Source organism: Pongo pygmaeus, chromosome 19, assembly GCF_028885625.2.
Source record: "Pongo pygmaeus isolate AG05252 chromosome 19, NHGRI_mPonPyg2-v2.0_pri, whole genome shotgun sequence".
In the NCBI taxonomy this organism is placed as follows: Eukaryota; Metazoa; Chordata; class Mammalia; order Primates; family Hominidae; genus Pongo; species Pongo pygmaeus.
In genome coordinates, this window is record NC_072392.2 from 51,785,286 (window position 1) to 51,802,607 (window position 17,322).

Genomic DNA, 17,322 nt, shown 5'->3' on the forward strand with positions numbered 1-17,322 from the left:
ACCATCCTGGCTAACACAGTGAAACCCCATCTCTACTAAAAATACAAAAATTAGCCGGACGTGGTGGCAGGCGCCTGTAGTCGTAGTCCGAGCTACTCAGGAGGCTGAGGCAGGAGAATGTCGTGAACCCGGGAGGCGGAGCTTGCAGTGAGCTGAGATCGTGCCACTGCACTCCAGCCTGGGCGACAGAGCAAGACTCCGTCTCAAAAAATAAAAAATAAAAAATGTATTTTCATTTGTGACTCATCTTGTAACTAGAGGATTGAAAGGACTTTGAATGATCCTCCTGACAAAGGAGAGAAGGAGTACCTTAACCAACCCTGGGGTCCAATTAAGTACTTTTATAAACCCCTTGCAACATACTTCGTATAATTTGTGGCCTAGATACTGCCTTATAAACTAAGTTTTTTATTTTCCTTTAATACCCCTTAATACAAAATCAGATGCAGAAGTCCAGTATGTAGTTGGTCAAAATGATGCTGATCTGGTTTCAGTAGGGGAAAGATCGGGTGAGGAAGGGATCTGCAATCTTGCTTTATACTCTGTTATTTGTTGAGATGTTCATAAAAGGCCTTTTTTAGAAATCCATATGGATGCCGATTACTCTCCATATTGAGTTGGCAAACTGTGTGAAAGGCCAGATAGTAAATGTTTTGGGTTTTGTAAACCATATGGTTTCTATTGTAACTATTCATCTCTGCCCTTGGAGCACCAGAGCAGCCATAAATAATATGTAAATGAATAAACAGGGTTGTGTTCCAGTAAAGCTTCATTTATGGATACTGAAATTTGAAGTTCATATATATATATTTTTTTTTTTTTTTTTTTTTTTTTTTGAGATGGAGTCTCGCTCTGTTGCCCAGGCTGGAGTGCAGTGGCACCATCTCAGCTTACTGCAACCTCCACCTCCCAGGTTCAAACAATTCTCCTGCCTCAGCCTCCTGAGTAGCTGGGACTACAGGCGTGTGCCAGCACACCTGGCTAATTTTTTTTTTCTTTTTTTTTTTTTTTACTAGAGGTGGGGTTTCACCGTGTTAGCTAGGATGGTCTCGATCTCCTGACCTAGTGATCTGCCCACCTCGGCCTCCCAAGATTACAGGTGTGAGCCACCATGCCTGGCTGAAGTTCATATAATTTTTATGTGTCATAACATCTTTTTAAAGATGTGCTTTTTAGCTTATTTATTGGAATAAAATGTTTTGAATTTGAATATAATTACCCTGTTTTAAGATTTTTTTTTTCCCACACAGTTTTGCATTTAAGTACCAAAATACCCAAACATTTTTCATTAGTCTTCATCAGCACTCCCATTTGTGTTCTCAGTCATCTTAAAAATAGCAATTCTTGGCCGGGTGCGGTGGCTCACACCTGTAATCCCAGTGCTTTGGGAGGCCGAGGCGTCTCCACTAAAAATACAAAAAAATTAGCCGGGTGTGGTGGTGGGCGCCTGTAGTCCCAGCTACTCTGGAGGCTGAAGCAGGAGAATGGCGTGAACCCAGGAGGCGGAGCTTGCAGTGAGCTGAGATCGCACCACTGCACTCCAAACCTGGGCAACAGAGCAAGACTCCGTCTCAAAAAAAAAAAAAATAGCAGTTCTTTTGGGGGCTGTTTGAAGAATATCTGGCATTAGTTGGGTTTATATTAAAGAAGGGGCATGGGCCAGGTATGGTGGCTCACGCCTGTAATCCCCAGCACTTTGGAGGGCAAAGCGGGTGGATCACCTGAGATCAGGAGTTCGAGATCAGCCTGACCAATAGGGTGAAACCCTGTCTCTACTAAAAATACAAAAAATTAGCCGGACATGATGGCGGGTGCCTATAATCCCAGCTACTCGGGAGGCTGAGGCAGGAGAATCACTTGACCTGGGAGTTGGTGGTTGCAGTGAGCTGAGATCACACCATTGCATTCCAGCCTGGGCAACAAGAGCGAAACTCCCATCGCAAAAAAGAAAAAAGGCATAATTTGTGGATGAGGATTGGATATAAGGTAAAGGATGGGACATTCTTAGACTTACAGATGGTGTGATTGCCTGGCTAGAAGAATTCCGGTCAAAAAGAAACCATCAGCTTTCCAAGTGTGAAAGAGAGATAAGTGAAGATTATGGGGACTACAGGAAACTTAATCTTTTTCTTTGAAAAAGCAATTGTAGCAAAAAAAAGACAATTTCTTACTGTCATCTAAAATTGACATGGACATCTTAGTGGACTAGAAGCTAAGGGCATAAATTCTCCCAGTGATTTTTGATTTTAGCATTGTGATTAACACCTTGTAAAATTGCTGGAACTTAATAAATAATTGCTTTTCATTATTAGTATGCCATCAAATTTAGTAGCTATTTCAGGCTTTAATGTGTCAAGCCTAAAATCCAGATTTTTGAGGATCTTTTCCCTCTTAAAAGAGTATTCAGTTAACTGCTATAGAAATAACGCATGTATACAGGGGCACTGTATACATGGGTCTAAAAAATAAAAATATGTATACGTTCTGGTGAGTCTAGCACAGCATTGCCCAATAGAAATACAATGGAGGTCACAAATGTGATCCATATAGTTAATTGTAAATTTTCTAATAGCCACATTAAAAAGAAAACAACACAAACAAATGAGAAAATATATTCTATTTAACTCAATATACTCAAAATATTTCATCATGCAATCAAGATAAAAAATCTCTTTTTGTTGGTCATGATGGCCAGCACCTGTAATCCTAGCTACTTGTGAGGCTGAGGCAAGAGGATTGCTTGAGGCTAGGAGTTTGTGACTAGATGGGCAATATAGTAAGATGTTGTCTCTTAAAAATGAAAAAATTAGCTGGGCACTGTGGCACACGCCTGTAGTCCCAGCTACTTGGGAAGCTGAGGCAGGAGGATTGCTTGAGCCCAGGAGTTCAAGGCTGCAGTGAGCTATGATTGTGCCTATGAGTAGCCACTGCACTCCAGTCTGGGCAATAGTGAGTCTGTCAAATTCCATTTCCCCCTCCGCCCCATACCTCTTCAAATGTTTAAAAAAAAAAAAAAAAGTAGTGTACATTCCTTTTTTCGTATTAAAATTTAGAAATCCATTTTGTATTTTGCATTTAGAACACATCTTAATTTAGACTAGCTACATTTCCAGTGCTCAACAGGCCACATGTAGGTAGTGGATACTGTATTGGACAGTGCAGTTCTAGAGTGATAGATTCTTGGTCCTGAGATGTTGATAAATGCTGAATCCAGAAAGCCTTTTTACCATGCATGTAAGACATAGGAGGAAATAAAATGTAAATACAGCTGTTATTGAGAATAGTACTTAAATTCATTGAGTCGCTTAAATGTGGAATTAATGTTGGTCTTTTCCTCACACTCAGAAAATTGTATTCTGGATTTAATAGTCTGAAAACTCAAGCACAGCATGGGTTTTTAAAAGCTAATCTTTCTCCAATTTTAGCTAAGTCCTTTTGCTGTAGTTAGTGAAATTTTCTAAGAATAGAGATTCCTGCATTGTCCTTTTACTTCTTGGCAGTTTTAGTCTGTAAATAGATACAGTTAGCTTTTTACTTTATTATTATTTTTTTTTAATTAAAAGATTTGGAGGCTGGGCGTGGTGGTCATGTCTGTAATCCCAGCACTTTGGGAGGCCGAGACGGGTGGATCACGAGGTTGGGAGATTGAGACCATCCTGGCTAACATGGTGAAACTCCATCTCTACTAAAAATACAAAAAATTAGCCGGGCATGGTGGCGGGCACTTGTAGTCCCAGCTACTCGGGAGGCTGAGGCAGGAGAATGGCGTGAACCCAGGAGGTGGAGGTTGCAGTGAGCCGAGATCGGCCACTGTACTCCAACCTGGGAGACAGAGCGAGACTCCATCTCAAAAAAAAAAAAAGAGAGACTTGGAGTAGAGATTCTGTCAAAGAACTTTTTCTTTCTTGAGAAGCATCTGAAATGGAATCTGTTGTCTCTTCTAAATATGTACTGCTGTAACAGTGAAAGAACCCTCAGAGTATGCCTTTGTGTGGGCTGCTTGTTGTGGTTTTGAACTTGGGGGAACTGTCTCTATGTTTGGGTCAAGAATATGCAACTGGCTGGGCGCATTGGCTCACGCCTGTAATCCCAGCACTTTGGGAGGCTGAGGCGGGTGGATCACCTGAGGTCAGGGCTTTAAGACCAGCCTGGCCAACATGGTGAAACCCCGTCTCTACTGAAAATACAAAAATTAGCTAGGCATGGTGGCAGGTGCCTGTAATCCCAGCTACTCGGGACGCTGAGGTGAGACAATCGCTTGAACCCGGGAGTTGGAGGTTGCAGTGAGCCGAGACTGCACCATTGCACTCCAGCTTGGGCAACAAGAGCGAAACTCTTGTCTCAGGAAAAAAAGAGTATGCAACTAGCTGGGGACTGTGGCACGTACCTGTAGTCCCAGCTACTTAGGAGGCTGAGGTAGGAGGATCACTGATGCTCAGGAGTTCGTGACCAGACTAGGCAAAATAGCAAGACACCATCTCAAAAAATAAAAAAATAAAAAAACAGCTGGTTTTCTTATGCAGGGTGTACTCTGCCAATAAAGTTGAGTATGCTTATATTATGTCTCTGTTAAATATCTCTGCTACTTCAGGAATTCTTTATGTGTAAATGTTTTCTGCTTTTTCTGGGAATTAAAGCAAATTTGTTGTGTAAACATCTTGCCTCATAGATGTTCAAGTACCTTTGTGTCTTGATTTGCCTTAGCATGTAGAAAAAGGACTTGTAACATTAATGCAGATTTGAAAGAAAGATTGTTAACCTCAGGCACATCTTCTGTTAATATCTAATGGTACTACTTGAAGGTTATTTTCTGTATTTAATAAATTCCTAAAAAAGGATAATTTTCTAATAAGGAGAGAGAAAATGATTGAAACGTTTGAACTTGAAAGAAAGCTTTGCATAAAATTACAGATCATCTAGATCAATGCCTAAACCAAATGTCTAGACATTTTAGACTCAAATGTGCATATGAATTACTTGGGGGATCTTACTAAATGCAGATTCTTATTCAGTAGGTCTAGGGTGGGGCCTGAGATCCTGCTTTTCTCAGAACCTTCCAGGCTATGCTTACGCTTCTATTCCATCACGTTTTGAATAGTAAGGACACAGACCCTTATTTTGTTAAGGAGATTGAAGCTTATGGAGAACCACTGACATGTCCAAATTTTCAAGGTTGATTAGTTATAATTAAGACTATACCCTGAGTCTCTTGGTTTGAAGACTAGTTCTTTTTCCAATGTACCATGGTATTTCCAAATTTATGGCCATGTGTCGAAATCTTCAGCTGCTTTATTTTCAAAGGAAATGCACAGTAAAGATGATGTTCAAGGCCGGGCGCAGTGACTCATGCCTGTAATCCCAGCACTTTGGGAGGCTGAGACGGGCAGATCATGAGGTCAGGAGATCGAGACCATCCTGGCTAACATGGTGAAACCCCGTCTCTACTAAAAATACAAAAACAAAAATTAGCCGGGTGTGGTGGCAGGCACCTATAGTCCTAGCTACTCGGGAGGCTGAGGCAGGAGAATGGCGTGAACCCAGGAGGCAGAGCTTGCAGTGAGCCGAGATTGCGCCACTGCACTCCAGCCTTGGCAACAGAGCGAGACTCCGTGTCAAAAAAAAAAATTAAAAAAAAAAAAGATGATGTTCAAATGTATTATATGGAGGAATAGGAAATCATAAACATATTTAAATGTCATTTGTTTTATATCCCTTTATTTTTGCCAGGGGTATGTCCTTTTTCTGTTGTTCAAAGTTATATTACTGGCCAGAATGGAAATTATAGGAACTAGCTATGTATGAAATTGCATGTTTTCCATCCATTGTGGCCAGATTTGGTATTCCCTTAAGATGGCAAAAAAGTAAGAGGCATTTCTTCTAGCACTTATTTGTGAACCCAGTGACCTCCAATTTCCCATTTTAAAAGTCATCTTTATCCTCAGAACTTTAACCTACTGGCATAAGGACGTGGGCTTAAGTTCTTTTCTTTTCTATCACTTTTTGGAGTTAAAAAACCTCTGAGAGGCCGGACATGGTGGCTCACGCCTGTAATCCTAGCACTTTGGGAGGCTGAGGCGGGTGGATCACGAGGTCAGGAGATCAAGACCATCCTGGCTAACACAGTGAAACCCCGTCTCTACTAAAAATACAAAAAATTAGCCGGGCGTGGTGGCGCCTGCCGTCCCAGCTACTCGGGAGGCTGAGGCAGGAGAATGGCATGAACCCGGGAGGCGGAGCTTGCGGTGAGCCAAGATTGCGCCACTGCACTTCAGCCTGGGCAACAGAGCAAGACTCCGTCTGGGGGAAAAAAAAAAACCTCTGAGATACCTTGGTTTCTATTAATAATATTTTCAGCAGTTTAATCTCAACTCTGTTGGCTTCCCTTTCAAAGAGTTAAGCAGTGATATACATGTTGTTTTGAAGTATAGGGAGGGCTTTAGTACTGCCTGTTCTGAAGTAGGGGTCTTAGAAATTCAGTGGCAAACTGTATAGGAAGGGCCTGAGTTTCATATTGTCTATATTGCCTTGAAATAGCCTTAGTTTCCTGCTTAAAAAGGCATCCTGGAAATCGTATAAAAAGTGACAACAAATTAAAATGCGTGTGTCTGTACCTAAGGCAGTTGTAAGTGGAAATATTTTTACCTCATAGTGAAATAGAATGAATTTATTAAGAAGGGAGAATTTTTTTTCAGAGTGTGAATGAATTTATTAAGAAAGGAGAATTTTTTTTCAGAGTGTTTTATCTCAGTGTGGCTCAGAAAAGCCATTTATAGGGTAGGGTAATCACTAGAGTTGAGGGTTCCTCCCCCCATCCCCCTATAAGATAGGTATCCATAAAGCAGAGATTTCTAAGCAGTGAGAGACTTCAGTATTTTAGATTAGATTCTTGGGTTATAGTAGAATAAGATCATTAGTAGTAGAAGATCTGATATCAGAAAACTTTTGAGTGTTTTTATTGCCATGTTAGCATATAAATTTTAAAGGATTACGGAATTCAGTTAAGAGAAACAAGCTTTTATTGAATGGGTATTTAAAGAGTTTCTTGATAAGAGAGACCTTAGATTTCTTACGTAAAGCCATGCTCACAAGGACCACTGTCCTTGTGATTGTAATTTGCCAGATAAAAGTCCTGGCGCTCGTGCCTGTAATCCCGGCACTTTGGGAGGCTGAGGTGGGCGGATTATTTGAGGCCAGGAGCTGGAGATCAACTTAGCCAACATGGTGAAATCTCATCTCTACTAAAAACACAGAAATTACCTGGGTGTGGCGACACGTACCGTAATCCCAGCTACTAGGGAGGCTAAGGCAGGGAAATCACTTGAACCTGGGAGGTGGAGGTTGCAGTGAACCAAGATCCCACCACTGCACTGCAGCCTGAGTGACAGAGCGAGACTCTGTCTCAAAAAAAAAAAAGTTGTCCTGTTTGGAATATGTTGCTTTCTGTCTGTAATGTGCACTACTGATAGTGTATAGAGCATGTTGCAACATGAACCTCCGTAGCTCTGATGTGAAGAGATGTAGTATAGTGGGTATGGAGTAGGAGGGCGGTTTTTAAGTGATGCTCTTTTTAGTCTTTTATAAGGGTTTTGAATGATTTGAAATTTTAAGACTGCTTTTATTCAGTCTCACTTTTGTGTATATTTGTATTTCACTTTTAAAATTCATCTCATAAAATCCACTATTTGGTATCACAGCAGATCCCAATACTCAAGTTTTTATCCTCTCCGATTCTACCATCAAAATCTTAACCTTGCTTTGTATTCTTCTAGTCTTTTTTCTTTTTCTCATATTTAGAAAATAACCTTTTGGAAAAAATACTTGCTCTAGTTTAGTATTCTTCATGCTGTGCGTCCAGCTTTATGTTATGGTTGAATAGTATCCCTTTGGCTTGGGGTTGGGAAGATTTAGAAATAAGAGTATATTAGATATGTAATAAGCTTGAAAAGACATCTTGTGGAAATAGATCCTTGGGAAAACACTTAGATGGAAACAACATTTAGAACTCTATGAAATGGAATTTACTGAAAACTTAGAGGTGCTACTGTTTTCCTAAGCACTCTACTTGTGACAGTTAAGTGTAGATTGAGCCCAGGGCTCAGCACATTAGAGACTTAAGGAAGAAATCATTTCTTCAATTTTTCCTCTGCAGTGGTGGTGACCGCGGTGGCTTCAAAAATTTTGGTGGTAAGTGCTGAGTATCCCAAAATGTTTCAGTGGAAATGCTATATAAATCTAAAAGCCACCAATATCCCGCAGATGTAGTCAAAAGTCCTTTCTTACTCTGTTGAGGCTGGTGTGTGTTGTGTGCTTTAAAAAAAATTTTATATATATATATATACACATATATATATCAAAGTAAACATTAAAAAGCCAAAGTTGATCTCAAAACAGTCCAATGGGTTTTCTACACAGTGAATTTGCATGAAAGAGTCTGTGGTGACCAATGAATGACACCTTCACTGGATTTTGACAATTTGTTTTTATAAAGGTAGCTGACATGGTGTTTTTAAATTATTAGGGTTGTCCAATCAGCCTTTACAACCAGAGCTTAACAAAAGTGATACTAGCATAATGCTAAAGTGGCAGGTGCTGTCTAGGACAAGTTAAAGGAAATGTTGACATTCATCTTGATTTCCTAAACTTTAAATAAAACATAATTTATATATTTACTTTGTAAATCTGTGATGGTTGACTTTCAAGGATTTTGGAAGTATTGACTTTTCATGCCTTGGTTTATTACTATTTTTTTTGTTAATGATTTTAAATGAGTTGCCTTAAATAGCTCTTTTTTCTTTTCTTTTCCCTTAGGTCACAGGGATTATGGACCCAGAACAGATGCTGGTAAGGTTTATGGTGGTTTGTCACTTTGCCATTAAGAAAATGTTAGTTTTTTTTTGATGGGAAAAGTGTGTGTTTGGAGGGCAGGAGGAAGATTTAATTTGATAGTGCTGCCAGAACTGGGGAGCTTTATTTCTTTTTTTTTTTTTTTTTGAGATGGAGTTTCACTCTTGTTGCCCAGGCTGGAGTGCAGTGGCACAGTCTTGGCTCACTGCAACCTCCACCTGCCGGGTTCAAGCAGTTCTCCTGCGTCAGCCTCCCAAGTAGGTGGGACTATGGGTGCGCGCCACCGTGCCCTGCTAATTTTTGTATTTTTAGTAGAGGCAGGGTTTCACCATGCTGGCCAGGCTGGTCTTGAACTCCTGACCTTGAGATCCGCCTGTCTCGGCCTCCCACAGTGCTGGGAATACAGGTGTGAGCCACCGTGCCCGGCTGGGGAGCTTTATTTCTAAAGAAGTGTCAGAAAAATTCAGGAGTGTTGATGGGACAGTTTGCTGGGGAAAATTGCTGTTTGTGCTTTCCCATATTCTTTCTTCTGTGAAGAAATACTTGAATTTTTACTGCTAGTTAGCATTAATTATTTAAAATTATTGTAAATCAGATTAATGAAAGAATTTATATCATTGTGGAATTAGAAGTAGAAAAACTGTTTAAGAAAGAAAATCCTACGTTGGATTGGTAGTCTGCTTAAGTGTGCTGACTTAGTGAATTCAAGAAACCTGAATTCATACATGAGAGAATTGTCTTATTTTGGGTAGAGGTCACTAATTTTCTGTGGCTTTTTATTTAAATGAAATTCAAGGCTACAGATTTACCTGTGGAGCCTGTTGAAAGTTATAATTTAGAGGTTAAAAATCTATTTGAGCTAAAAATTTGAAATCAGAACTTTTGTTTTTATTAAGATGCGAAAGTATTCTATATGGATGGCAATTTCTGAATTATCCCTTCATGGACTGAATTTTTATACATCTTTCTTACTTTGTTGTACTAATCCAAAAGTGTGTGCATGTCAGGTAACATGTACAAGGTACCTCTGCACTCTGGTATATACAAAGCTTATTGCAATGAATGGGAAACCAGCAGTTGGGCTTTGTGGCTTGCTTGGAAGTTCAAAGTATCAGATTTGGAGAATTTTCTACTAGAGAATCTTAAAAATGTTTAACCGTAAAGAATTAGAGTTCTCCAGAGAAAGAAATGCTAAACTAACTCCATCTCTTCATGACGTTTAGCCCTATGTCTGAATCTGAAGAGTGAGGTTTGTAAGATCATCCTTAATTGGTATATAGTTATTTCACATAGTGTGGACTTGATCCACTTTACCTGAAATTTAGTTGTAAGAATTGATCAACCAAATAATTATTGTGAATACTTTGCATGTTTATATAAGATTGTTCTTATATTGGTCGTTTCCTTTTGGTCATAGAAACAATTGAATATTGGACAAAAAATTATTGTCTTTGATTACTGAACAGAATGTCATAACCAAGGAATATGTAAAATTAATCATCACTTTTTTTCTCTTAGATTCAGAATCTGATAATTCAGATAACAACACAATCTTTGTGCAAGGACTTGGGGAGGGTGTGTCTACAGATCAAGTTGGGGAGTTCTTTAAACAAATAGGAATTATCAAGGTGAGTAAAAATATTATATTTTGAAAATCTCATAATTAATGTTCTGATTACAATACATAGACTATGTAGTAAGACTACATACTTCAATAAGCCTTGTCTCTTAAAATTTTGTGATGCACGTGCTCATTTATGTCTGTAGACCTTTGCTAAATTTGTTGAATATATGAAGATTTTATTCCTTGCTTGTGTTTACCTTTCCACAGTCTGCCTGTGCTTTAGCTTCCATCCTAGGACTCTAAAATTAGTCTCTGCTTAGTTCTTATAACTGTGAGAAATAAAGGAGTTGCTGAGAACATTTTATAGACTGAAATATATGCAAATGCAAGTTGTTATAGCTCTTGGGAGGGGTTATTTAATGTTTATGCTAGAGATAATACGTTATCTTGTGATTGCTCATTGTTCACTAAAGCGTCTTGTGCACTATTAACTTCATGCATATGTTTTTCATCTCTTCAACTAGAAAGCAGCCTTGGTAGTGTTTAGATAGCAGTTTCTTGAAATCAGTTTACATCTGCCCTTGTTTTGGTGTCTGTGGAATTACTCTTTTTTTTTTTTTTGAGACAGAATCTCACTGTTTCACCAGGCTGGAGTGCAATGGCGCGATCTCGGCTCACTGCAACCTCCGCCTCCTGGGTTCAAGTGATTCTCCTGCCTCAGCCTCTCGAGTAGCTGGGACTACAGGCGCTACCACGCCCAGCTAATTTTTGTATTTTTAGTAGAGACGGGTTTCACTATGTTGGCCAGGATGGTCTTGATCTCTTGACCTCAAGTGATCTGCCCACCTCGGCCTCCCAAAGTCCTGGGATTACAGTAGGCATGAGCCACCGTGCCCGGCCTACTCACTTTTTTCTTTCTTTGGGAGTTATAATTTGTTAAGGAATTAATTACACACAAAACATGTAATTTTGTTGTTGTCATTGTTGTCTTGAGACAGGATCTTGCTTCATTGCATCCAGGCTGGAGTACAGTGGCATAATCATGGATGACTGCAGCCTCAATCTCCTGGGCTCAAGTGATCCTCCCACCTCAGCCTCCTGAGTAGTTGGAACCACTAATGCATGTCCTCACGCCCAGCTAATTAAAAAAATTTTTTTATAGAGATGGAGTCTCCCTGTTATTGCCCAGGCTGGTCTTGAGCTCCTGGGCTCAAGTGATCCTCCCACCTCAGCCTCCCACCAAGTGCTGGGATTATAGGCGTGATCCACCATGCCTGGCCTAAATTCACAGAGTTTTGAAACGTTAAAAATTCTCCCTTGTCTTATCCCAGCCAAATTCCACTGTAATGTTTTAGAAGTTACATATTTATGGCCGGGCGCGGTGGCTCACACCTGTAATCCCAGCACTTTGGGAGGCTGAGGTGGGTGGATCACGAGGTCAGGAGATCAAGACCATCCTGGCTAACACGATGAAATGCTGTCTCTACTGAAAATACAAGAAATTAGCCGGGCGTGGTGGCATGCGCCCGTAGTCCCAGTTACTTGGGCGGCTGAGGCAGGAGAGTGATGTGAACCTGGGAGGCGGAGGTTGCAGTGAGCCGAGATCGTGCCACTGCACTCCAGCCTGGGCGACGGAGCGAGACTCCATCTCAAAAAAATGTTACATATTTACATGAAGCATTATCTACATTTAATTTCTGTGGATTTAAAGAAATTATAAACTGGGTGTGGTGGCTGATTCCTGTAATCAGCACTTAATCACAGCAATTTGGGAGGCTGAGGCAGGAGGATCGCTTGAGGCCAAGGGTTTGAGACCAGCCTGAGCAATACAGCAAGACCCCATCTCTACAACAACAAAAAAGCCGGGCGTGGTGGCACTTGCTTGTGGTACTCGGGAGGCTGAGGTGGGAGGATCTCTTAAGTCCAGGAATTTGAGGCTACATTGAGTATGATCGTGCCACTGCATTCCAACCTGGGTGACAGAGTGAAACCCTGTCTCAATTAAAAAAAAAAAAATTATACATAGATGAAACAGTATACTATATCATTTTTATAGCTTGGTTTTCACTTAGTGTAGCTTAGAGAGTTACGCTTGCCCAAACCTACAGGTAACTTATTAGGTGCATAGTATTTTATAGTATGAATGTGTGAATTCCTTGTAAAAAAATAAATCTTTGGTTATCTAAATGATACATGATTACTTATTTTAAAAATGCTAACACCAAGTGTTTTTGTTTTTCCTCAGACAAATAAGAAGACCGGAAAACCAATGATAAATCTTTATACAGACAAGGACACAGGAAAGCCAAAGGGGGAGGCAACAGTGTCATTTGATGACCCTCCTTCAGCTAAGGCAGCCATTGACTGGTTTGATGGTATGCCTCATTCATACAGTTTTCAGCATGAAGTTTGGATAAATGTTTTCTAGTCTGAAAGTGAGAATATGCTCTGGGTGACGGTGGTTATATTCATGTTTACTTTTGCAGATATTAAGAATACGGGCCAGAATTTTTATGTACCTTTAGAAATGAGATGAGCTCTATGGTTGCTGGTCTAGCATATTTCCTTATATCGTGCCTTGTGCATGAGGCTACCCTGATACAGATGTAGAGAGTTGGCCTGGTTGACAGTATGTTATTTTTTCTTTTTAAAAAAATAAATTTAAGAGGTACAGATGGCATTTTGTTACATGGATATATTGCATAGTGGTAAAGTCTGGGGTTTTCCTGTATCTATCACTTGAATAAGGTACATTTTACCCATTAAGTGATTTCTCATCCCCCGACTTTATAGTTTGAAATTTAGGCCAGGTGGCATTGCTTATGCCTATAATCCCAGCGCTTTGGGAGGCTGAGACAGGAGGATCAGTTGAGGTCAGGAGTTGGAGACCAGCCTGGGCAGCATAGTGAGAGCTTACCTCTACTAAAACAAAAAAAATTTTTTTTTTTTTTTTTTTTTTAAATAACCTGGACATGGTGGTGTGCACCTGTGGTCCCAGTTACCTAGGAGGCTGAGGTGGGAGGATCACTTGAGCCCAGGAAGTCGAGGCTGCAGTGAGCTGTGATTGAGCCACTGCGTTCCAGCCTGGGCAACAGAGCGAGAACCTGTCTCAAAAAAAAAAAACAACCTATAAATAAATAAAGTAAAATTTAGGTTAATTTCCCTTCAAATATAAAGTTAATACATACTTTGAAGAAATAGACTTTTTTTTTTTTTTTTTTTTTTTTTTTGAGATGGAGTCTCGCTCTGTCTCCCAGGCTGGAGTGCAGTGGCGCGATCTCAGCTCACTGCAGGCTCCGCCTCCTGGGTTCAGGCCATTCTCCTGCCTCAGCCTCCCCAGTAGCTGGGACTATGGGTGCCTGCCACCACGCCCTGCTAATTTTTTTGTATTTTTAGTAGAGACAGGGTTTCACCATGTTAGCCAGCATGGTCTCGATCTCCTGACCTCGTGATCCGCCTGCCTCAGCCTCCCAAAGTGCTGGGATTACAGGCGTGAGCCACCGCGCCCAGCCGAAATACTTTTTTTTAACAGAAAGTAGAAGAAATGAGTAAAACATCTATAGCCCTCTACTCAAAGGTAGCCACTGATAATATTTCTTAATAATTTTCCTTCTGGTGTTTTAAGATGTATCTTGTAATACTCCAAATAGAGTTTTGTCTTAGGGTATTTTTCATTTAACATTTAAAGATAGTCATTTCCCCATGTTACAAATTCATCATTTTTGTTGCACCCTAATTTAATAGTAACTAACACTTACTGCATGTTTACTGAGGTTTATGAGCTAAGCACAACTTTAAGAGCCTTACACGCATTAACTCAATTTAATCTTCATCATAATCTTATGAGACAGACGCCCTGTTACTCCCATTTTACAGAGAGTGAAACTGATGCATAGAGAAGCTAAGTAATTTCCAGGATCATAGAGTAAGTGGCAGAGTCAGGATTCAAACTCAGCCGTGCTGGATCTACTCTCTCCAAAGTACTTAACTATGCTGGATTGACAGACACTTGCAGTTCCTTTCAGTTTCAAGATTATTGTATCTCCGTCTTCCAAAAACATAATTGTGTTATTTTACTTTTTTTTTTTTTTTTTTTTTTTTTTTGAGACTGAGTCTTGCTCTGTTGCCCAGGCTGGAGTGCAGTGGCACAATCTCGGCTCACTTGAACCTCCGCCTCCTGGGTTCACGCCATTCTTCTGCCTCAGCCTCCCGAGTAGCTGGGACTACAGGTATATGCCACCATGCCCGGCTAATTTTTTGTATTTTTAGCAGAGACAGGGGTTTCACTGTGTTAGCTAGGATGGTCTCCATCTCCTGACCTTGTGATCCACCCGCCTCAGCCTCCCAAAGTGCTGGGATTACAGGTGTGAGCAGCTGCGCCGGGCCAGCTCTTTTACTTCTTTAAAGATGAGATTGTAGGCCTGGCGTGGTGGCTCATGCCTGTAATCCCAGCACTTTGGGAGGCTGAGGCGGGTGGATCACAAGGTCAGGAGTTCAAGATCAGCCTGGCCAACATGGTGAAATCCCATCTCTACTAAAAATACAAAAACTAGCCAGGCGCGGTGGTGAGCGCCTGTAATCCCAACTACTCAGGAGGCTGAGGCAGGAGACTTGCTTGAACCCGGGAGTTGGAGGTTGGAGTGAGCCGAGATCACGCCACTGTACTCCAGCCTTGGTGACACACAGCAAGACTCTGTCAAAAAAAAAAAAAAAAAAAAAAGAAATTGTAGTACCCTATCTGTCCCCATCTCTGTATTCTTTACTTTTTTAGACTAATTTGTCAGACTTCATCACCTTGCTCTTGAAGGCTAAGTCCATTCTTTCTTACTTTTCTGCTTTCATAAGAATGAGAGAAATGAATCATGAAGCTATTTCTTTTGCGTATGGTATATTCAGAAATTATAGTGACTTTTGCCCATAGGGCATATGAGCCTTTTAAACCTAACTCCATAGTTCACATCTTGCCAATTCTTATTTACTACTATTTTTTAAAAAGTTACCAATTATTATACTACTTTGGAAATGATTAAAAAAATTTCAAATGGTACCAAGGGCATATGGTAAAATATGAGTTTCTTTTTCACCTTTGAATCCCAATGATCTTGTTTCCCCTAGTAAGCACAGTAGGCAATGCATATAAGCATATGTGTAGATAAATACGTACATGTTAACTGCACTTGCACATGTATTCATTCCCTTAAATAAACAAATGGTACCATACTTCACATATTCTACAGCTGGCTTTTTTTCCCATGTAAAAATATTAGATACAAGTTTTAGTTTTTTTTTTCCCCATGGGAACAGGTTGCACCTGACTCTTTTTTGACTTCCCATGCTTAGGTGATCCTCCTACCTCAGCCTCCCAGGTAGCTAGGACCGCGGGTGCCACCACACCCAGTTAATTTTTTTTGTATTTTTTGTAGAGACAGGGTTTCACCATGTTGCCCAGGCTGGTCCCAAACTCCTGAGCCCAAGCTTTCCTTGGCCTCCCAAAGTGCTGTGATTGCAAGCTTGAGTCATCACGTCCAGCTTTTTTTTTTGAGGGTATCACACTGTCTTCCAGGCTAGTACACAGTGGCACGATGATAGCTCACTGCAGCCTTGAATTCCCAGGCTCAAGTAATCCTTCTGCCTCAGCCTTCTGAGTAGCTAGGACTACAGGTGCATGCCACCATGCCTAGCTAATTAAAAAATTTTTTTCAGAGAAAGGGTCTCTAGTGTTCCTCAGGCTTGTCTCAAACTCTTGGCCTCAAGCCAGGCTTCTATCTCAGCCTCCAAAAGTGCTGAGATTACAGATATAAGCCACTGCACCTGGCCTTTTTCTCCACCCCTGACACTATCTCCTTCCCCAGGCTGGTCTCGTGCTCCTGGACTCAAGTGATCTCCCACCTGAGCCTCCTGAGTAGCTGGGAGCTGGTACTACAGACACACACCACTCCACCTTGTTTTTTGTTTTTGTTTTTGTTTTAAGCTTAGTAAGAAGTGACTATCTCCCAGTGACAGATACGCTCTTTTCAGTAGATAATGTCATTTTTAGCACTGTTATCTTGACTCTTTGCATTTGAATTTCTGTGAGGACACCTCAGTTACTCCTCTGAAACTAAAAATTTCCAAGACTTTTTCATTTTTGTTGACAGGTGGAGGTATAGAGTAGCATTGCTTCAAAGCTGATTTCTTTTTTCTTAGGAAAAGAATTCCATGGCAACATCATTAAAGTGTCCTTTGCCACTAGAAGACCTGAATTCATGAGAGGAGGTGGAAGTGGAGGTGGGCGGCGAGGTAAGATCCTTCCTGCGTACAGTCCTGGATACTATCCAAGGGTTTAAGTTTGAGTTCATATTCTGTTTCTATTTGTGTGAACTTGCTACTACTTTTTCTCTCGCTACGTCTTTTTTCCCTCTATCTTAAAGTGAGTTCAGGTACTGAATATATTAGGTAAATGAGATATTGTAATAGCTAAGAAAGTAGTGGGAAATGGTTGTAGAAATCCCTTTGGAGAGCTGTATCGTGATTTGCTGTTCACTTGGAAATCAGGAGGCAATTTTTTTTTGGTTTTTGTGTTTTTTTGAGATGGTGTCTTGCTCTGTTGCTCAGGCTGGAGTGGAGTGGCGTGATCTCGGCTCACCACAACCTCCGCCTCCCGGGTTCAAGCAATTCTCTTGCCTCAGCCTCCCAACTAGCTGGGACTACAGGCATGCGCCACCATGTCCAGCTAATTTTTGTATTTTTAATAGTTTAATAGTTTGAGTTGGCCAGGCTGGTCTCAAACTCCTGACCTCATGATCCACCCACCTTGGCCTTCCAAAGTGCTGGGATTGCAGGCATGAGCCACCGTGCCCGGTGAGGCAGTTGTTTTAATGATACCTAATTAGGTAATTAATCTGACCAGTTTTTAAGCTGCCTGATACAGTTAC

General features: G+C 40.7%; 1 protein-coding gene across 2 annotated transcripts in view; it reads left to right on the top strand.

Moving 5' to 3' along the window:
- The window catches only part of TAF15 (TATA-box binding protein associated factor 15), a 37,885-nt gene that overhangs the window by 16,357 nt on the left and 4,206 nt on the right, over window positions 1–17,322 (top strand). For both annotated transcript variants that reach the window (XM_054457332.2, XM_054457333.2), the window contains exons 8-12: window positions 8,150–8,184; window positions 8,809–8,841; window positions 10,363–10,472; window positions 12,654–12,783; window positions 16,595–16,687. In XM_054457332.2, the coding sequence (XP_054313307.1) occupies window positions 8,150–8,184; window positions 8,809–8,841; window positions 10,363–10,472; window positions 12,654–12,783; window positions 16,595–16,687 (401 nt within the window). The remainder of the gene's footprint in view (window positions 1–8,149; window positions 8,185–8,808; window positions 8,842–10,362; window positions 10,473–12,653; window positions 12,784–16,594; window positions 16,688–17,322) is intronic.